Source organism: Paramormyrops kingsleyae, chromosome 2 (genome assembly GCF_048594095.1).
Source record: "Paramormyrops kingsleyae isolate MSU_618 chromosome 2, PKINGS_0.4, whole genome shotgun sequence".
Classification (NCBI taxonomy): domain Eukaryota; kingdom Metazoa; phylum Chordata; class Actinopteri; order Osteoglossiformes; family Mormyridae; genus Paramormyrops; species Paramormyrops kingsleyae.
In genome coordinates this window covers 8695246-8718536 of record NC_132798.1, presented here as the reverse complement: position 1 = coordinate 8718536, position 23291 = coordinate 8695246, and the positions used below count along the sequence as shown (strand labels likewise).

Below are 23291 nucleotides of genomic sequence, written 5' to 3'. Positions count from 1 at the left end.
ATTCTCATACATATACATTCTCCAAGGAATCTGAAAGTACAGGAGTGCTCACTGATGGTAAAGGTGAGCTGTCCACACCACTTCCACACAGGAAACACTGAAATGTTGCTGCAAAGTGATCTCTTACCAAACAGGCAGATTGGTTATGGGGGACTTTTTTAACCACTTTCATTACTGTGTCAGACTGTCAAACAGTTAATGTGCATGCTTAGGGCCTGCTAAGGCGAACATGAATAATTCTCATGGAAGAAGCATTTCAACAGAGCACAACACAAGGGATTCATTTCTTCATAGCTAATAAGGCCTCATTTTGCATTAGCTGATCATATCCAGTACATACTGTCAGATGGTACTTGCATCGTGATAATTAGCTACTTAATTTTTTATGCTAAATGCACTCAGAGTTTTACTAAATTCCTATTCCTATTATAAGTCATTCCTGATACAACTTCTGAAAAAACCTTGCGTTCACTACAACAGAGTAGTAAATACGCATATATATCCAATGGGGAAAATGGGGTTATGGCAATGCGACTCCAAGACATATATAGTAGTAGTGTTTCTCCCTAAGACCATATCATGTTGTATTCTGTGCAGTGCTTTTCGCTCCGACTGAAAATCACACAAATATAAATGCGATATCAAGCATTTCTTTTAAGTTATTTAGGTTTAGTACTTCTCAGGCCTCTAATAGGTGACTAATGGACGTTTTTCATCAAATTCACACGAGGTTATACTAAATTACTGAATATTATCACGGAATACTTTATTGGCGGATTATTAGAGGAAGGTTCCTCGCAGGGGAAGAGCTGCCAGCCACTCCGTCATGAGCCCAGTCCGTGTGGCTGACGCTTGTTGATATCCTGTGATGTAGTAACACGGCAGGATGAGGCCTCCCTCCCACGCTGCAGCTCGCTCATTCTCATCCCCAGCCGCGCATCTCGCCCAAAGCGTGTTCTTTGGACACGCCGCTCCCACAGTTTCATCTTCTGCCTTTTATTTCTTTATTTAAACACAAGTACATTTCTGGGAATTAGTCCAAGCAGTCTTTTTATTACCAGTTCACATCCTTATCCCCTTTGGTCCTCGGTGCAAAATGAAAGGATAGATAAGGTAATTAAGGTTAAAATGATGAAGCTTTATTTCACAAAGCCGCAAAGTTATTTAAACGCACGCTGAACCACAGCCAGACTACGATCCCTTTGCTGAAACCTGTTGAGGCTTATTAGTGGTTTTGGTTGGAAGTTCAAGAGAGCAACTTATACTTAAAAAAAATAATCACTGCCAGCAAATTTACAGAAGTCTGCAGTATGGCGGCTCATTGGATCGCAGTGTTTCCTCACAGCTTCGAGGTTGGAGGTTTGACTCCTGACTCTGCACTGTGTGGGTGGAGCTTGCATGTTCTTCCTGCATCGTGGGGGTTTCCTGTTGCAGTCCAAAGACGTGCAGTTAGGCTAATTGGCATGTCTATGTTGCCTGCAGGGTGTGCCATGTGATGGGTTGGCATTCCGTTCATGGTGTACCCCTGCCTTGTGCCCTATGTTGCCTGGGATGGTTCCCAGATAGGATATGCATTTGGAAGATGGATGGGAATCTGTGAGCTGGTTTTTATGGGTTGGGTTTTTCTCTCGAGGACCTACCTTTTAAGAAACCAAAGGGAACCACGGTTCCATTTTTCACGAGGTTCTGCAGTATGTATATAGTTATGCATATATTCCATAGTTAAGAATTTATCAGTAATTTTGTTTATAAATGACTTAATATATAAATGTATTTTTAATCCAGCTAATTTTCTATATTTCTATATCCAGAGTCATTTTCTATATTTACAAAAGACAGCATCATTCATTTCAGTTGTGTTGTCGGTTACAAATTAGACTAAACTAATGCACAGTCCATAAACCATCCTATATAAGGTATTTTGCCCAGTCAAAAACAATTCTGCATATTAAACAGTGCCTTAATTATCGTGCATCTTTGTATAACTTGTATAATCACATAAACGTATGCAGTACTGTACACAATCTCCCAATCTTGTTGTACTGTCATGTACAATGACAATAAAGAACTGACTGACTGAATGATTGAATGAATGATAGAATGGATGAATGAAGTCTTAGGCAGCCAAAGGATATTAAGTTTAAAGCATTTCTTCTGTTCTCCAAGAAGTTACTGATATCTTGTTGGATGGTTGGAGCATCTCTTCAGTTTCAAACCTCTCCTCTGGGGATGTTAACCTTCACCATCAGATCACTTCATTAATTAACTTCATTTGTTAAGAACCTGAATGTGATATCGATTAGCCAGACACAGTGAGGTGTATCGGAAGATTGCTGCAGATACTGGGGTAATTTTAAGAGAGATGTTTAAATGGCTCATCTGACACACTTTGACGGACATAAAATCATAACTTTACACCATACATAAAGATCATTTAAGCATAATTTCATTTGGCTGCCTACGACTTCTGCACAGTACTGTATCTGCATTTTGTACTGAATGCTGATTGTAGATGGCCAGCAGTAGTAGGCTTAGAACATCAGTTAACATAGAGATAAACAATAAGTGATGCAATAAGAATAGAGAAGAACCTTCCGATCCTTGGCTGGAGCACACAGGAAGCAGTAGGCTTTGTTTTATCGTCCTCCAGACTGTAACCAAAGCAAACAGGGAAGGCGACACGTTGATGTACTCAGTGCTCTAATACCAAAGAAAACAAAAAAATCAGACAGTTTTTTTTTTTATCTCCGATGAAGGAGCAGGAAAGAGGGAATACAGATGAGTCAGATTACACTTGTGTGTGTATTTGACTGAAGTTCGCCACAGGTAGACGTTCCTCTGAAGCTAAATGATTATTTTTTGTAAATGACTGCACACCAGGCACTCAGATATGGAGCTGTGGTAGACCTTAGCAAGAAATGCTAATGCATTCGGTTTTGTATGTTTACTTGCAGACATATATATATATCAAATAAACAAAGCTGAAGTATTTGGGTATACTATACCTAAACATATTTCTTTTCAATATTTTATATTACTTTGTAAACAAGATAATTGTAAGAAAATGTAAAAGCGTTTATTGAAAGTATTTTTTTTGGTGTGGGTGCTGAAACCATCTTTACTAGTTTCTGTAAAGCTGGTAACATAAAGCACAAAGGGACCCACATGAGCCTGCAATGACTCAACATCTGCTTGCCATCAAACCCCTGTAATCTGAGTCCTCATACATTGCACATTTCTGCATATTTCACCCTATAGAAACAAGGACGTTCTCATTGAGCCCATCGGTTTGATGATTCACTTTATTGGCTTTTGTTGTGCTTTCTTTTCCCCCTGCGTAGCATTGGATTTACCCTGAATTACCCTGCTCCAGGACTGTGTGGCCGGGGGTCAGGCAATCAATGAGGCCCACGCTTTTCATTTCCTATGGACATTTTTATTTCCAGGGTCATTATATGATATTAAGTCTCAAATTTTACGCTGTTTGTTATTCATGGAGGAGATCTTTCCTTATCTTGTGCTAAATGGTGAGGGGAAACCCCATGAGAAGGAGGTCAGCTTTGTCGGGGGGGGGGGGGGGGGGGGGTTACGTTGTGGATTGGCTGATGCATTCCTTTGGAGTGCTGTCCAGTTTGATTCTTTCCAGGGCACATCAAAGGCATTCTTTGTATTGTTACACAAGTCTTGAGTTCTGTGAGAGCTCGGTTATCATCATCATCCGATTAGGAATGCCTTGCACACCTGAAAATGCCCTCACCAGAATGCATCAGCCTTTGGGTAGTTAGACAACTTATAAATAGTACATCATGACCGCTCATCCAGTACAGGATCGTAGTTTATAACATTGTAATTAATTAATTTTAGTTTTGCTGATGCATTTTCTGAGGAAAATCCTCCTCACTACTATGGGCTGCTGCATGAGGCACAGCTGTAGATGCAAAAATGCTACAATCCCTTTAAGGCTCCTAAAAACATTGGGTTGATATGGATATAGTTCGATGTCCCCACAGAAATAGGCTCATATTTATTTATAGTGGGAATTTTCGGGGGGGGGGGGGGGGTGTGCAGTTGTATGTTATGAGTTAGCTCACAAATCCGTGCGGAAACTGTGAGACTTACTGAAGCGTATAGGGAGGTTAGCCTAGCGTAGCCTAGCGGGGGAGCTGTGACACTTTGCAGGTCTGCTTTTGTAAGAAGGATAGTGGGTTGGGGGGGCGAGAGCGCCCCGGGCTGTAGCCAAGACTCCGCCCTATGCTCCCTGCCCCACCAGGGAAGACGGCTCGGTGCTCAAGTCTTTGCCAGCATTCGTGTGTGCGGCGCGTAAGAGTCTCCGCGCACCTGCGCGCCGCTTGAAATGCTTGTCTGATGGCACTCATGCCCTCAAGAAGTTTCCTTTGGCGCCTGTGCAGATTTGTCAATACCGTCAAAAGTGTTGGACAGGATGAGTGAAGCGATACCCCGCATTACCCGAAATTACGTACACGTGAGAGAGACTCATGTTCCCCAGTTTTTTTTTTTTTTTTGGAACGCGTTTCATTCACCGACATGAATCAAACGCTCTCAGTCTGATTCAGGTGCACAGAACGTCCTCATATTTTGGAAATGTGTCTGTTGTCGGCGGGTCAAACTCTGGAGCATCCTTGACGTTGCACACCTGTATAATCGCTACATACGTTGGGTGTGGGTCTACCTTTCACCACCTTGTTATTTGACTTGGGCCTTACCAGTGGGGGGGAGGGGGATTGGTGTCTGTGTTTTATTGCCTCAGCTACTACCCTTGAATCGGCGAACGTCAGGTAGCTAAATCCCAGGCCAGAATCCCTGGTTGTTGGTGCTGCGGTACTGTGCCCTGTTAACTGTTTGTGTGCCAGATTGTGTGCATCCTGTTTGATGGCATTTGTTAGGTGCTATCAGTTATTATGTTACCATAAGGTACATCCTGCAGCTCATTTTTCACCATTTGTTGTGAGTTGTGTGTTTGCACGTGTGGGAAAAATGTGAACTGTCACTGTTAAAACGCTACTATCATTCTGCATGTTTTTTTTTTAACAGTTGCGTAATAAGTTCATAATTCACTGCCAATGGCAGAAAAATGGTCTATCTAGCTTATTATGCAACAGGCACCAAAAATCATCCTGCGTTTCAGTGATTCTATAAATACAATCTGGTATCCCATGAAGATCTCGCTGCAGTGCCATCAGTGTTTTTCCAAAAATACAACGAAACTGAATTATTTTGTGCTTAGTTGGCTTTTTGCATATTACTCCAAGCATGACTCTCTCTCTCCAAGTAACCAAAGAATCTCACCTCTCCCCTGAATCGGGACTTGTCGGAGTTAGTCTGTTCCTGCAAGAGTATTGATAGATACATTCTTGAGTGACAGTTGGCACAATTAATATGCCACAACCTTCCTACTGCAGGGTGCGCTGATGGTGTTTTGTAGTGGTGCTGGATAAACAAAATGCAAATGAATCTGATTAAAATAGTGCATTGTCGTTTGATAAAGAATGCCCCATCAAATTAGCTGTGCAGTATTTCCTGTTTACGTTTTGCATGAACATTTTGCACTAGTAAACATTTAGATGCATGTTTTATTCCAATTCCTGGAGGCTCAGATAAGTGTTCTTATAAAGCTTCTTCACAAGACACTACTGAGGCTAAGGTTCTTCACCTTTTTGATGACATATAGTTTATTTGGAAGTTACTAGTAGGAAAGTAATCATTGCATCAATACTCTAATTCTGTTTTCAGTGTTTACCTTATATTTTTACATTTTCATTAAAATGACAATGTAACATGGTGCGTCCTGTTTTATTTTGAATATTCAGAGTTAATTGGTGCAAGATGCCCTTAAATATAGATCTTGGGAACCATAGAACATTGACATGCTCGCATAAATTTTGCATTCTTGCCTTTTTTTTGCTCCGATTAAAGCAGAATGTTCTGCACAGGGTCACATTTTACATCAGATCAGCCCTGTGGTGTGTAGCTGGGACGTAATAAAATCGGCAAATAGTTTCTTAGCAATGAATGTGAAGTAAATTGCCAGATGTGAATAAATCTAGAGGACAAGTAGCTTTCTGTGTGAAGAAGTCCTGAATGCATAATGTCCTGTAGGTCTGGTGACTCATAAATGCTAAATGTGTGATTGAATAGGATTCAAAAACTGATCAAAATGAATTTGAGGATTTGCGTGAATTTCCAAATGATGAATGAATTCCTAATTAAAAATCCTTAATTAAAATATTACAATTAAGGGCATCCCTTATAAAAAATATTATAAAATATTATAATTTTAATTAAATTAATATTATAATTCACTGATTGCTTTTTTAGTTAAAGAGAAAGTTTTGTTAAAGAAAGGTTGTGCTGTATAAAATTATGCTTTAAAATATGTTTCCTCTTCATAATATTATGTGTTTCAAAACACACCCTAAGGAGTTTGGACCTAAAGATCAGCTTAATCAAGCTCCCCCTCATTTGTTCAGGGGCCAGATACCTGTTAGCTTTTATGCAGTTTGGATTATGCCATTTATCCAGTGAAAAGCTCAACAACAATAAAAGGTTTTGGGGTAGAGTGGCACCGTGAGTCTCCAGGCCATTTATTAATAAATCAAGGTTTGAGTTTTCTAGAAGGAATTTATGACATGCAAAAAAAAATCTCCCCATATTACAATGTATGCTATCTTGTAGTGTTATGGCACTGGGCGTCTGAAATTTTTATATGAAAATAAAAACCATTCATTCGTTAATAAATTAAATATAAAATGCATAAGATATAATGCAATATAAATGTATTTTAAAAAGAAATAATTAAAAAATATATATAATATTAATGATTTTCAAAGGTTGAACATGATTCCACTGTCCTAGTCTTTCCGGAAATGTCTGCTTTAGTGAAAATGTTTTCAGGTGAACAATAAATTAAATTACAAAAATTTTAAGATGGAATCCTGATTCGGTCTGTTAGAATCAAAACAGCATACACAATAAGTCCACTGGCTGGGAAGATGATTATCTCCCTATGATTCAAAGGTGTGGAATGACCTTATGATAACTGAGCATTCGTCATGATCCACTCCAGTACCGGTATGAATTCAGGCCTCAGTGGCCTTAGTCTGCCCCCTGGTGGTGAAAGAACTCGGGTTTATTACCACTGATTTGTTCTCCACAAAGTCTGAGCTGTTTACACCTTCGGTATTAATGGATTTTTAAAATTCCCATTATCGTTTTTGTAAACATTAAAAAGCTGAAATCTATATATGAAAAGCTGGGCGAAACTTGCAGATATAAGACAATAGTCTGAATGATTAGTTCTGACTTAATGGTTAAAAAAATGCAATTAGACTAGTGCTAGCTGGTGTATGATAGGTAAATTAAAAACAACAATTCATAAAATAACAAATAAAGCAACTGAAGCAATTATTACCGCAGTTTAATCTGCAGTTATTTCCACACCATATGGCCCATGTGACACGTAAAATGATGCTCAACTGAACAGAAAAGTTTTATACTGCAGTAGACTAGAGGTTCTTCAAAATACATAAAAGTAAAATAGTTCGGGAACACTTTACTCAAGGGGGCACAACTAATGTAGTAGTTCTCTCTAACTTAATGTATTTATTAAGCAGAAACTGCCAGTCATGCAGTTATTATTTTTGTTCATGGTTTGTACTTGAGTAGTAACTGAGTTATATAAATTACTAAGTTACTTGTGCCCCCTCAATAAAGTATATACAGTACAATCATTTTTTTTCTCTAAAACAGTTCATAATTTGCAGACCATCTTTCTGACTCAAGGTTATGTCTAGTGAGAGTAATTATTATTTTAGCATTAAAAACTATTTTAGGCAGCATTTAAAAATGAATGGCCTTTAAGGGGAGCCCAGAGCTGGCATCTCTGTGTAGCAGCTGCCCTCAGGTGACTGGATGTCAGATGCTCTTATGAAGAGTAATGGTATGTGGTGACACTTAATGAGGGCCAGTGCGATGCACTGCCTGGCTGATCAGGATGAAGGCTGGCAGCATCCCCATCGCTGCATTTTCACACTTTTTTCACACTTGTACCATTGATGGCGTGTTTACAGGGATGCTGAATCGTAGTGAAAACCAGGAACCTTGAAAATCATCGTGTTCGGATAAAAGGGATTGTCAGAAAGGAGCGTTTTCAATAAAATATAACGTGAATTGCTTGAAATTGTCTTAAGACATGCACGCACATTCAAATTCAATCTCACACAGACACAAATACACGTACAAGATGCAATCTTTAAAAACTCAGAATGTTTTGCTAATTTAATATGATGTTTATTGAATTGTTCTTTATATACTAGTTGTAATCCATGGATTGATCCATCCATCTATATTCTAACTGCTTATCTTGGTCACTGTCATACACTATGGGAAATAGAGACACCACTCAGCCTAGCTGCTCGTCTTTGGACTGTGGGAGGAGACTGGAGTAAACATGCATGACACAGGAAGAACATGCAAACTCCACACACACACTCACACAGACCTGTATTTATATCTCTGTGGGGACTCTCCATTCATTTCTATGGGAAAAACCCTAATCCCAACAATGACACCCTTAACCTACCCTGTCCTAACCTTAACCATAAATAACCAAACAAAATACAAGACTGTTGACATTTTTAGTTTTTTATTGCAGTCAAAGATTTTTATAAATTTGAGTTTTTCCTTGTGGGGACCCATGTAATATATATACACACACACACAGAGTGGAATCATAGCATGTCATAATTAATAAAAAACTACCAAATGAATATTTCATAGATATGATGGTGAGATGTTATACTATATATGTTAAACTTTTTCATAAGCTCCTTTATTGTGCAAAAATATCTCTTAAAATCAGCATATTTTATGAATAAAGGTAAGGCAGGTATGCCTATCCCATGTGTTAAATCACAATAAATAGAATCATCATCAGCATGGGATTTATAACAAGATTTTTATATGTCACTGTACTAAATTACCATCATCGTTCTTTGTTTTTTTTCTTCCCACGGAATTTTGCATCCATTGCTTTTACTTCTGTCATGTTACCAAAATGTCACATCCAGACATTTTACACACTTTTTAAAAATCATCTGTTTTGCTTCTAGGCTTTGGGAGCCGGTGACGATCTTAAGGCCTCTTACATCATGATGTTTCCATTTTCCGGAGAAGCATAGCGCATAACCAGCAAATGTGAAAACAAAGAAACATGACAAAAACAAGAGCCTTTGCTTAGGATGAGCCTTCATGCATTCCTGATGTTAAAAGAGGATCTGGCAGGGCCAGTCAATAGTGACTATGCAGCTGTATACTCTGACCATTTAACTGTAGCAAATTGAATTTTTAAAAAGAATCTAAAATAACAATGGTTTTAAGAAGTGTTCGTGGGAAACAGATATTGCGCCAAGTAAAGAGGCTTCGGTGATCAAACTGACAAGTCTGACAAGAGACTCAGCGAAGACATTCTGAAGGATCCCCAGTAAAACAAAATGCTTACCTAGCCCTTTTACCCTGGACGGGATGCTTTGTAACTCACACATACTCGTTGTTTTGCTTGCCACCCCAGAGAAGCATGGCTTTCATTAAAACAGGAGACAGTACTAGACTTGAGCAAGCAAATGCAAAACAGCTAAAGCTATTTAAGTAATTATCAAAAAACCATTCTGTGCAGCAGCAAAATGACAGGCTTTGGAAAAACTCAAGAAGCAGCAGTATATTGTGTGGACTATGGGAATCCTTAGGTACGGTATAGTAGATAGCCCCCAAATGTCGGAGGATACCTGGCCGGAATTCCCCTGGTCTCCAACTTTAACCAAACCCTCAGACCTAAACTGAGTTCCAGGACAGCGTCTCCAGTGGTGACACAGCTGCTTGCACTCGAACACTGTGCTTGGAATGACAGTTTGTCCTCCTCATCAACCGCCAGGTACCCCGAGAGATCTGGGCCACTTGAAAACGTGCACCCCCAGGTAAGGGGTGGCAAACTTGCCACTGCCAGGCAAGAAGGATGTGCCATAGTTCACGTACATGTGGTTGAACCGGATTTGGCCAGGAGAAGTCATGGCATAAGTGTGTGTGCGGCAAAGAACGTGACGATTGGGGTGTAGCGGAAGGAGCCTTTAGAGAAATCTGTAACACAGGACAGATGCATGGGAATGGGCTTAGAGGAATCTGTAACACAGGACAGAACGGGAATGCATGGGAATGGGCTTAGAGGAATCTGTAACGCAGAACGGTAATGCATGGGAATGGGCTTAGAGGAATCTGTAACGCAGAACGGGAATGCATGGGAATGGTCTTAGAGGAATCTGTAACGCAGGACAGAAAAGGAATGCATGGGAATGGGCTTAGAGGAATCTGTAACGCAGGACAGAAAAGGAATGCATGGGAATGGGCTTAGAGGAATCTGTAACGCAGGACAGAACAGGAATGCATGGGAATGGGCTTAGAGGAATCTGTAACACGGGACAGAACAGGAATGCATGGGAATGGGCTTAGAGGAATCTGTAACGCAGGACAGAATAGGAATGCATGGGAATGGGCTTAGAGGAATCTGTAACACGGGACAGAACGGGAATGCATGGGAATGGGCTTAGAGGAATCTGTAACGCAGGACAGAAGAAGAATGCATGGGAATGGGCTTAGAGGAATCTGTAATGAAGGACAGAAGAGGAATGCATGGGAATGGGCTTAGAGGAATCTGTAACACGGGACAGAACGGGAATGCATGGGAATGGGCTTAGAGGAATCTGTAACGCAGGACAGAACAGGAATGCATGGGAATGGGCTTAGAGGAATCTGTAACACGGGACAGAACAGGAATGCATGGGAATGGGCTTAGAGGAATCTGTAACGCAGGACAGAATAGGAATGCATGGGAATGGGCTTAGAGGAATCTGTAACACGGGACAGAACGGGAATGCATGGGAATGGGCTTAGAGGTATCTGTAACGCAGGACAGAAGAAGAATGCATGGGAATGGGCTTAGAGGAATCTGTAATGAAGGACAGAAGAGGAATGCATGGGAATGGGCTTAGAGGAATCTGTAACACGGGACAGAACGGGAATGCATGGGAATGGGCTTAGAGGAATCTGTAACGCAGGACAGAAGAAGAATGCATGAGAATGGGCTTAGAGGAATCTGTAACACGGGACAGAATGGGAATGCATGGGAATGGGATTAGAGGAATCTGTAACGCAGGACAGAAGAAGAATGCATGAGAATGGGCTTAGAGGAATCTGTAACGCAGGACAGAAGAGGAATGCATGGGAATGGGCTTAGAGGAATCTGTAACGCGGGACAGAACGGGAATGCATGGGAATGGGCTTAGAGGAATCTGTAACGCGGGACAGAACGGGAATGCATGGGAATGGGCTTAGAGGAATCTGTAACGCCGGACAGAACGGGAATGCATGGGAATGGGCTTAGAGGAATCTGTAACGCCGGACAGAAGAAGAATGCATGGGAATGGGCTTAGAGGAATCTGTAACGCAGGATGGAATGGGAAGGCATGGGAATTACTGGGAATGCATTATTTTTATGCATCAGCATGTTGTGTGATGTCAATATCTTACCAGGGGCAGGGGCTTCATTGTCCGCCAACTTCAGGGTGCAGTTGCTGCCACCGAATGGGCATTGACAGGCACAAACGGAACCAGCCTGTACATCAATGCACGTGCCTCCATTCTGACAACGGGCACTGTGGCACCCGGCAGCCTCTGCTAACAAAACACCGTCTTTGAAAATATGAATATAACAGGAACTATTTAAAAATATATTCAAGTTTTGAAATAGAATCTGCTAGAACCTTCTACAGGTCCTACAAAGGCACAGCAGTCACATCTTTACATAAAAACTACGTACTTATATGAGCTCACATATTAGATTTAAGTAGTTTTAGATTTGTTGTCAATTTGTTGAGGAGAGGTTGTTACCATGGATACAACCAACTCTGTTTAGTGTACAGGGTAAAGAGTAAATGGTCTTTTTATTACAGAAAGGGAACATATTAAGGGAGGTCTGACTTCGAGCAAATATAAACTTGGATTTGGGAATGAAATATGCACAAAACAAAACAAGCTCTGCATTTGTGGTCAGAAATTCTGATGTCCCACGAGGAGGTTCAGTCTTCCTTGTGCATTCTCCTCCCTTGTCTTCAGTCCATTTGGCTGCCATACCTTTAGTCAGTTTAACGACGGCCAGCTGGGTGCCATTAATAACAAAAAAGAGTGATATGTACAAGGCTGGAGCCCATGTTCCAATCCAAGGAGTCGTTAAAACACCAAGCTTTGATTTAAGGTTAAGATAAATAAAGACTTTAACTAAGACACCCCAAAGATCATGTTTGTCTAGGAAGTGCATTTGTTCATTTCCAGCTTCTCTCTGGCTTGTTTGATGCTAAATGACAATTTTTAAAAATTAAACAAGTACAACCAGTAATTTTTGCCTTGAAAGTGTGCCTTACCTTGACTGATAATGGTATCAGTGTCCCGCTGATTCCTTCCCAATGAAACTGTAGAATTTGGTACAAATATAGCCTCCATCCTTCTGTCCAACTCCTGGGCATGCCTTTGAAGCAGAGAAACATTCTGGAGAATGTAGGTCAGTGTGGAGGTTAAAAAAGCTGTGGGATTGGACCCAAGGGCAGAATTATTCAGATCCTGGCTCTCAGGATGTAAGACCTCGCATAAGGGGCGGTGAAGTAGACTGAGGTTAATGTGCTCTTAAAAAATCTGAGGAATGTAAGTGTGCATCAAATCCAAAGTGGCAGACACATTTCTGCAGGTCAGCCATGCTTGTGAAGTACTCCCTTTCAGCCACAAAACCTCATGGCTCAGGTTGAAGGTCTTGGTATCAAGGTCCTGCACTTGTTTACTCAGATCTTTGTATTTCCAGGCCAGACCAGGCTCCAATGCTGGTTTCTTCTTTGGTTTCATAACTGAGGTTATGTTTCTGCCCAGAGCATTCATCATAACTTCAAGGCTCCTTAGACGCATCCTGCATTCTCCAAACTCAATGGAGGAATTAGCCTGTTGCAGATGACTAATGGCTGCTTGGTGGTTTTCAAGCTTGGAAAATACATCATGCAATTTATGGGATAGATGAGTGAGATTTTCTGCCTTGTTACTTTCATCACCCTTCAAGGCAGGATATAAAAACATATTGGAGACATTTGAAGCAGCATCAGACTTCTCCATTTGTATTTGCATGGAAAGGACAGAAGTATTCAAAGAGTCAATGTCAACTTTTAAATCCAATAAACTTTGGAATTTTTCATTGAAATCCCCATGAATCTTGCTCAGTCTGTTGTTTGCGATGTCAATGTTACCCTGCAAAATGTAGTAATCATCTTTAACAGAGTCAATGGCACTATTGATAACTGTCATGGTGTCATTGAGTGCACCCTCAATTCCATCCTGGCAGCCTTTCAATTTCTCTTTCATCTCATCCTCTGTCTCTTGTGACTGGTTCCTCATCTCGTCTTGGATCTTTTCCAAGTATGTAAAAGTCATGTTCAAGACACTGACTGTAGGAGTCAGGTCCTCCAGCTGCTTCGTAATGGGTGTTACTTCATTGCATTTACTGCAATATCTATGAGCCTAACCCTGTCCCTCAGAGTCTGGTTGACCATTCTGATGTGACTGACCAGCATGTCTTGCTTGCATTGCACTGTCAGTGTTTTAAAGGTGGCATGAATGAGATGTTTCTGCTGTCCAACCATAGATGTAATGTTTTCAAACCTCGTCTCTTGTCTCTGGAGTTCCAGCTGCAACTGCACAATTGACAACGTTTGGTTCCTCACAACATCACCCAAGAGGAACTCAGGCTGATTCCAGGAGTTATTATCCCATTGGCTTTCAGATACTGCTAAATCTCTTATAAGGCTATTGCTCTGCATCTCTTTAATCTGAGAAAGTGTATAATTTAGGCTGTTGAAGAGAAAAATTCTTTTTTGTTTTTCAAGAGGAAGTTGACCCTCAGGGGAACTACATTTGTCAAACATCTTTGTGGTTTCTTTTGTGCGATTGACAGCATCGTACTCTATTGAAGATACTTGATCCCTAAGACTGTCAATCTCATTAACCATCTTTTTGTTTCTTTCCTCACCAGTTTTCTGGGCAGATAGTAATTTAGTTATTGCTCCATTTATTTGCTCCAGGTTTGCTTTTGCGGCCATAAGATCCAGTGAAAGACCTGACATGGTTTTAAAAACATTTGCAATACTTTCTTGCATTGCACTCTCATATGCTTGGATCTGTTCCTGGAGAATCTCTTTGAACATTTCTTGCATTGCTTTGGATTTCAGGACTGTAATTAAAAACACTACCATGTACAGCTTTATTTTTGTTCAACATTTCCTTTATACAAGAATATGTTTATTTGGTAAAGCATTCTCAGTCTTCCTTAGGGAAATTAAGTTTCTGTAGTAATGATTTAAATGTTTTGAAAAAGTCATTTTAAATAAGACTGTAGGAAATATTATATACAAGATCATGTATTTGTTAGTATAAGCTCGAAACCAAACACATATATGTTAATTTAATTATCATTTGAAACTTCTTCCCTCTATTTAGTACAACTGATATTTAAACATATTTATTTGTTTGTTTGTTTGTTTGTGTTTATTTATTTATAGAGCACTTTTAAACAACTGGAGTTGAATCCAAAGTGCTGTGCAGACGATATACCATTAAAATCAACACAAAATGACAAAACAATGTAACAAGAGGAATTTAAAAGACAATAAAAGAAATAACTGAATAAACAAAAACAATAAGAGAGAAACAGTGAAAATTGATAAACAAACAACTCAAACTGAATTTAAAGTTAAGGAATAAAATGTGTGTTTTTAGGCAAGATTAAAGTTAATAACTCACTTTCCATGGTGATCGCTGGCACATCATGTGCTTCTCCTGGTCTCGCTGTTTCGTATAATGCGGAAAGGGCCTTCTTCATACTGTCCTACGGAAAGGGCCTTCTTCATACTGTCCAGCGGAAAGGGCCTTCTTCATACTGTCCAGCGGAAAGGGCCTTCTTCATACTGTCCTGCGGAAAGGGCCTTCTTCATACTGTCCTACGGAAAGGGCCTTCTTCATACTGTCCTGCAGAAAGGGCCTTCTTCATACTGTCCTGCGGAAAGGGCCTTCTTCATACTGTCCAGCGGAAAGGGCCTTCTTCATACTGTCCTGCGGGAAGGGCCTTCTTCATACTGTCCTGCAGAAAGGGCCTTCTTCATACTGTCCTGCGGGAAGGGCCTTCTTCATATTGTCCTACGGAAAGGGCCTTCTTCATACTGTCCTGCGGAAAGGGCCTTCTTCATACTGTCCAGCGGAAAGGGCCTTCTTCATACTGTCCTGCGGAAAGGGCCTTCTTCATACTGTCCTGCGGAAAGGGCCTTCTTCATACTGTCCTGCGGGAAGGGCCTTCTTCATACTGTCCTGCGGGAAGGGCCTTCTTCATACTGTCCTGCGGAAAGGGCCTTCTTCCTACTGTCCAGCTCTGTGCTCAAACATACCATTTGTTTCTGAAGCGTGAGCATTTTTTCACCTTGCCGTTTGATATCAGCCATTTCTTTGTTTATCACTAAGTAAAACAAGAATTTAATTACAATACATATAACATGATAATTTAGTTTTTACTCTGCTTTTTTGTTTATCTAAACAATCACCTACAGCACACAGTTACCCTAAAGCCAGTATTGCCGTCCTGGTCAGTGTCTGTTAGTGACACACACACCATTGTGGTCTCTGCACTGTGATTCGAACTTCTGTGGCTTCAGCTCTTACATGTCATCTGTTTCCTGTCTCCCAGAGCTGTTTCCTTAACAAGGTCATTCAGGAACTGGCCTCCAGCCTCGTCCTCCTGCTCAGGTTGGGTCGGCGTATCTGTTGCTGGGGCAGAAAGTGATGTCGTTATGTGCCAGTGAAGGTCTGCTAATCCGTCAAACAGCTAGGGGGCGTCTATGCGGCGTCTTTACGGCTGGGCTGGCACTGCGGGCCCCGGTATTCAGGGCAGCACTTCCAGGTCTGTGGGTCCGGTGTTAACTACGTCCGTTTTGTTTTGTTACTGACCTCTCACGGCAACCATCTTGTCTCAGGTAACATGGATCAGTGATGAGATGATATGGAATCAGCAACCACTGTGGGAGATAACCGCGTGCGTACGTAAGCACACCAGTTCCTACAATAAGAACATAGCAAATGAATTTATATAATCATATAATAACAGCATTTATCATTTAATATTTATATTATTCATCCATTCTCCATGTCCAGTTGTCCTATGCAGGGTTGCAGGGGTTTGAAGCTTAATTCCATTAAATAGTCCATCCTTCTCCTCTAAAATTTGTATTATCCACTTTCTTCAAGCGATCTGTTCTGGTTAAAAAGTCCAAAAAGCAATCAGTCCCTGAGAATCTAGGAATGTCCTGCTCACACAGCCTCTCTACGAAGGCCATAATCCCCTCAGATGCTTGCCAGCTGAAAGCACTGAGCGGAACAAAGAACTGCACCAGTGATCTGTTATCGTGCGGGAAATTCAGAACGGGCTCAGTCAGATATGCCTGATTAGCCAGTAATATGGAATCCAATCTTTGTTGTACCTGTACCACAAAGTCATTTTTAATGTAGCTTTTTATAATGTAACACAACTCAGTAATACTTGCTACAACATATTGAACCAGTTTTAACTTCCTTTTTAACTTGTTCTATACTGTAAAAAAAAAACACAAAATCAAATACCATTTAGCATCAAAGCAGCTGTTACATTTTATTAAAATCCCTTTATTCTAACTAAAAATATTACTCAAATTCTAGTCAGTGAATTGTTTAAGTTGGATGTAGATGCTATTAAATGCAACAAATGCACACTGCATTCCTTATAAAACTTTATAAAACACTGTTCTTTCTTGAGGTTGCAGTGCACCTGTGTGTTTTCCAATAGGTGCTTGACAGTGTGAAGCCGCTTACCAGTGCAAGCTGGTAAGTGGCCCTTTGATATGAGCTTGCTGAGATACAGCAGCCCTCCGGGGCCATTGGCTTGGCATGCTGTTTTGATCATTCCTTCCGCACCACTGCCAGGAGGTGGCGCTGTGGGGATGAAGGTTTTGCTTTACGAGTTGCATCATCACGTGCTGTGGGATTCGATCCTCCCCTGAGGTTCCTTGTGACTCACAGTGAATGAAATATTAAGTAGGTGCGTGCAGTGTGTGTGTGTGTGTGTGTGTGGGAAGCCTTGGTCCCCAAAAAGATATGATTACATGACTGTGTGTGTGTGTGTGTGTGTGTGTGTGTGTGTGTGTGGGAAGCCTTGGTCCCCAAAAAGATATGATTACATGACTGTGTGTGTGTCTGTGTGTGTGTGTGTGTGTGTGTGTGTATGAGAAGCCTTACACTTAGCCCTCGGTAGGGTTGCAGGTGCTGGGCTGAGAGAGACGGCACTAAAGAGCCACTGCGTTTTTACCCCCTTCCTAGGGGATCATATGACCCTACAGTACATGCTCGCAAGTGATGCATGAATCCGGCTGCGTGCTGCATGCAAAACACCAGTCAGCCTCACATCCCTGCCGCTCCCAGCTGTCAGAGGAACCTCTCCCATGGTTTCCCCTCCTTTACGGGATTAATTGCTATTATTTTCCACCTCAGATGGCACCTGGCAATCCAGATGTGGAGCTTCCCAGTGGATGCAGACACATTTGTTTTATGGAATCTCTTTGCAGTGTTTGCAAGGCCGGATTCAGCAAACTGATGCATGAGGTCATTCTGATACACAACAAATGAATTACTGTAATCAAGTTTAAAAATGTAAGTATCATGTGTATGAGTAAATGCACTGGAAAAAAAATAGTTTGATAATGGTAAAATTGATTGCAGATTTGAATACCCACAATGCTAGACTAACTGCCACAAGCACTATATTTGCATAATAAATATTATTAGAAGTCTTCTCTTGCTTTGGATCGATTACTGTAATGTCAAAGCACTATCACAGTGATATCATCTAATCAAGTCATACACTTACCTGGGTCTCGAGGTCTCAAAACTGGGCTTAGAGACTCCTCTCCTGTTGTAGCTCTGATCTGGAATTTTGCTTAAAAGACTTTTCCCCCTAAATGCATTATGATCCTTGCTGTCCTGAGAGGGGCCGGGGGGCCGTAAATATCAGCTATTTCCTTCGTTGTCTTGCCATGTTTTGTGAAGTCAGCGCTGCGGTTGGTTACATATAATATCCTGAACTCCGCCGTCTTGCTTTTTTGTAAGTTGAGGTCCATCTGTACCGGGCGTTAGATTATCTCGTGGTCCACCGTGACTCTTGTTTTCGTGGTGGAAGCTTTGGCTAAGAAGCTTGTTGCTGTTCTGCTGGTGGTCATCTGCTCAGATGTTTCATTGTACGTGTCTGTGCCAAGACCATAAAGGCATCTGAAAAATATGAGCAGGCACAACAGGGCACCCCGCTTCATGCTTCATTCCAGGCTTGGCTTCACCATGAGACGACGGACACCAAAGGTTGTATTGTTCCTTATATTAAATACACCTGAGCATTTTGACTGAACTGAAAGTACCAGGGGATGTGACACATTAGGAAGTGCTGGAGAATCTAATTCCTGTTTCAAAGGTGTCACTTCAACACCTTTGAATAAGGGCTTATGGAGTTGGCATTAATGGAATAGTGGTATTACTTGTGAAAAACATTAGTGAAGCCAGGACATATGGTTCCTATTTATTTCCTGACTGGCAGTTTCAGAAGTTTTCCGTTTTGAGGTCCAGATGTTCCAGGTTCATGCTGACCCCAACAAGGTCCAGGACCATAGGCGGAGTTTGATGTGTCCACTCAGGGGTGGGGTGGCAAAAAATGTGTCTTGTCTATGCCTTGTATGTATTTGATGCCTACATAGCTTATTATTTTGTCTGGCTATTGGGTACCAACAAACTGCTTATGCAAAGGTGCAAAGCGCCAGCAGAAAACATGCCAAATAATTGCAATTCCGACTAAGGTAAGAAGAGGGGCACTGCCTTCTTCCCACACTCACTCTATGGAAGCCATTTAATTTCCAGTCAGTGAGCGTTCATGTGAATGTTTAAGGGGAAAAAAAAGTATGTGTGACGAGGGTATACAAAGCCGCTGAGATCAGCATGTACACAAATATCTGCTTCCATCCAGATGCAAAAGTATTGGCAAAGGGAGCTATAGTCATAGAGGAGAATGCATCAGAGAAGTCACTACGGAGCTGCTGGCTACAGATGGAAGAACAGAAATGTTCTTGGCTTGACATTTTCATTGACAAACACTCCACCAGCCAAATGCAGTACGAAGGTGAAACTACCAGCATAAAGTCGAGAGTAATTGTATATTTTTAGAATTACAAAATTATGAGATATTTCCAAATAAATTGTAATAAATAACAAAGCTGTCAGATAGCTAGAGGCAGTGAAGTGCATTTAGGGAGCCAACAAGTATAGTTCTGGTCCAGGTTCTCCAACTAGTGTTACTGAAAATGATTTTCTGTTGCCTAGCAACTTCTTGTTATTTATTCTGCTGGAGAACTATGCAGAACAATAGTGGGTCATAAATATATTCATTGGAATATTTTTTAATGAAAATATGTTCCATATTATTACAAAATGCAGTAATTGGTCTATAAAATGATGAGGACCAATGAAATATTTATGATGTTATAGTGTGATCTCTCACACCAAATTGCTTTAGTGTATGAGATTTGCTTTCTTACTTTGTGGGGACCATCCATTCATTTCTATGGGCAAATCCCTATTCCCAACCATGACAACCTTAATCCCTACCCAGCCCTAACCTTAACCATAAGTAACGAAACAAGATACAAGTCTTTTGGCATTTTTAGTTTTTGGATTGCCATCACAGATTTTTATAACTGAATTTCCCCTTGTGGGGACTGAGAAAATGGTCCCCACAGCATCAAAATAACAGGTTTGTATCACATGGGGACATTTGGTGCCCACAATGTACTGTATATCTGACCCCCCCAGATCCACACACAAACACAGACACACACACACACTCACACCAAAAGCTTAGCATTGAATAATCTGTTGTCACTTTGGTGAAGATCCATATAGGACCAGGCAGGACCAAGCTCCTCTTATTATTATTTGAGAACTCTAATAAAGTTGATTTGGTCCATAAAAATGAAGCCTTGCATATGGGTAAACAGATGTGCATAGCCGTCCTGAAGGCAAACAAAATGGGTCAATATAAATACAGAAGCTGGGGCCACGCCTAATCAGTCCTACTGCCCCCACACACCTCTGCAGGAGACCCAGCTGGTCCTCTTCTTCCAGCTGTTGTCTCATTAGCGAGAGGACAGCCAGCTGTGTCACATTTGCATGGGCCTGGATGGTGGATTCTATAAGCAAAGAACAGAAATCCAGACCAACCCACGACTCATCCCTAAAATGCATGAATGATATCTACTAAATAAATAAACTCATACACACATAAATAATTAAGTTAGATAATTAGTGTCATGATCCGCTCCGTCCGCTCCTGATGACAAATTGCTCGTTACCTCGTGTTCAGCCCTGATTGTGATCACCTGTGTCCTGTTATGTCTAGCCCGTCTTTTGTATTTAGTCCTCGTCTGAGTCAGTCTTCCCCAGACTTGTCATTGTGTTGTCCGTTAGATGTCCCTACTTGTCTGTCTTTTGACGATTAAAGACCCCGATTACCCGTCATTTTGGCTCTCGCCTGCTTCCCTGCTCACCTGCCTACCGAAACGTGACAATTAGCACATTATTGTATTTGACACCAGTAATGTTACTATTTTTGGATAGTGCTGTTTTTTTGCACTGCGTGCATCGTCTTGCCTCAGCTACAGGGGGCGCTCATGTGCTGGGATGCATAGTGTAGTGCTGCGTCATTCGTATGGAATTTGCATGTCTTCCTCATGCGTCTGTCAGTTGCCCATAGTGTATGTGTCTGTGCATGAGTGCCCTGGGAGGGACTGTGCTGGCACTGTTGGAGTGGCATCCCATCCAAGGTGCACCCCAGTCTTGTCCCCTTTGCTGCTCGTAATCGGGTCCAGAACCTTCCTGCTACCCAACCAGAGTAAGCAGATGGTAAATAGAAGGACAATAAAATAATCAGACCATGTCATAGCATTAAACATTACATGAGCCAATTTACGGAGAGAATGCAACCAGCATTGCTAATGGTGATAAGTATTATATTAGTGCAAAAAATAGCTAATTGCTAACATAAGTACGCCTTATTTAAATAGCAAATTGCTAACATAAGAAAGCCTTATTTAAATAGCTAATTGCTAACATAAGTACGCCTTATTTAAATAGCAAATTGCTAACATAAGAAAGGCTTATTTAAAAAAAAAATCAATAACATTAAGCTATTTTAGAAATGCAGCTCATTCAAGGCATTGCAATCACTGTTAAAATGATAAAGTGAATCTGAAATATGTGCCCCATCCTGCATTTCAGCATCGTGCCCGTGCCTGAAACACCTCTCTCTCACCTCCTCCAAACTGCCAGCTGGTGCCAAAGGAGAGCTGCTTCATGCCATCATTGTCATTGCTGGTACCCTGCAGTCAGCTGTTTGGTGTTAAAAAAAAAAAAACTGCCTTCGTTTTGTTTCTGTTAAACCACTACAATGTGGACACTGCATTCTTGATTACTATTATGCATTGTAAAGCAATAATGACAAGAGAAATGTATTTGCTGTCCATGTATCCCTATCCATCTTTAATTATTTTGTATTTATCATAATATTTATGTTTATTTATTTTTCTATACTTATTTTTCTTCTGTCTTCTCTTCAGTCTATATAGATATTAAACCTTCAGACAATCTAAAGAATACTCGACCAATACACCCTAGCTACATAGTTGTTTGGTTATACGCATAGCTATGCACAGCTACAGAGTGTTTAACCTTAACTTCCTTCTAGGAGTTTTACTGAATACGGTAAAGAAACACAAGGAATATCTGTAGAAGAATGTCTATACAGAGACTGAATCAACACTGGAGACATAACAGGCAGAAAGTATATGTGTTTATTTAGCAGTTGTTACAATGTTAAAATAAAGACCACTGCCTTTTAAAAGGCCTCATGCTTTTTTGCTTTATGTCCACCCATTCATTTTATAATATACCAGATTAAAAACATAAAACACACAGCACTAACATTTTCTGCCAATATGCATATAGATATCTAAATAAAAAATGAATTCCCGAATGCCAATACCAATTTCTCTAAATGACAGTCTACATTAACTGTTGACAATTAGCTAATAATTTATTTAATAGCTATTATGAGGCCTATTTAGGGTACAGTCACCATAGAACCGTCAACAATGAGTTAATTGCGAAGTGAGCAACAGCCTTATATTACATCTCACGTATTATTCGAAGAGTACAGATGGCATAGAGTGTTTTCGGCGTGCGGGGGAAGGTGGCGATCAGACCGATCATTCTGGTTGTAGCCGTCACTGCTGACTCAGTGACAAACCGTGGAGAAGCAAACATGCATACAGTAGCTTGGAATGGAGAGGTATCAGTTCAGTCAAAGCTTACTGACTGAATATTTTATGAGAAGGTGTAAGGCTTGCTGTGGGAACTATGTGCTTTTGGGCCAAGGCTTATAATCCTTTCAAAATGCACACGGTGACTTCAGATTAAAAATAAATAAATAAAGTAACACTTAATCAGACACAAGAAAATGTCAATGCACCTTCATTTACTCAGATGTGTGCATAAGACTTTCATTATTGAAATTTTTCACTTGGTATAGCACAGAGGAGACAGAAAAAAGTTGTTTTCGTGGTTGAATTAATTAGAAAAACATAATAATGAGAATTTGAATATTGTAAGGAAATAGTTCTGAATAAGAGTCCTGATTGTATTATACATAATACTTGGATTTTGTTAGAAAACTTTTATATGAAATTCTGCCATGATATATGCAAATTTTCTAAACCTTTAGCGGGGAGGACTTGCATCATTGTAACTGTTATAATCAATTATTTATAGTATCATTGTGCCCCGTGGTAAGCCTCAGGTTTGTTATGACTGTACTGTTAAGCAGTATGGAAAATGAAGAAATGAATGGATCTTACTGTAAATGTATGGAGAAAAAACATTATCGGCATTTTTTGCTTGTGGTGAAATCTTAACGCACCTGTGAGGACGTATGTGTTTCCAAGCACCAATCATTCCAAGCATCATTCACAACAAGCTTCCCGCAATGAGGGTCAGTGAGGGCTGGTTTTTGGCATTACTTTCAACAA

At 40.6% G+C, this 23291-nt stretch overlaps 1 protein-coding gene across 1 annotated transcript; it reads right to left on the bottom strand.

Moving 5' to 3' along the window:
• Nucleotides 1-8814: 8814 nt before the first annotated feature.
• On the bottom strand, nt 8815-13561 carry LOC140587689 (multimerin-1-like). The gene is given in 5 exon segments (XM_072709229.1): nt 8815-9965; nt 9967-10094; nt 10097-10149; nt 11596-11742; nt 12486-13561. Coding segments are annotated over 5 exon segments (1584 nt in total). The 5' UTR covers nt 13534-13561; the 3' UTR covers nt 8815-9757.
• Between the last annotated feature and the right edge of the window lie 9730 nt (nt 13562-23291).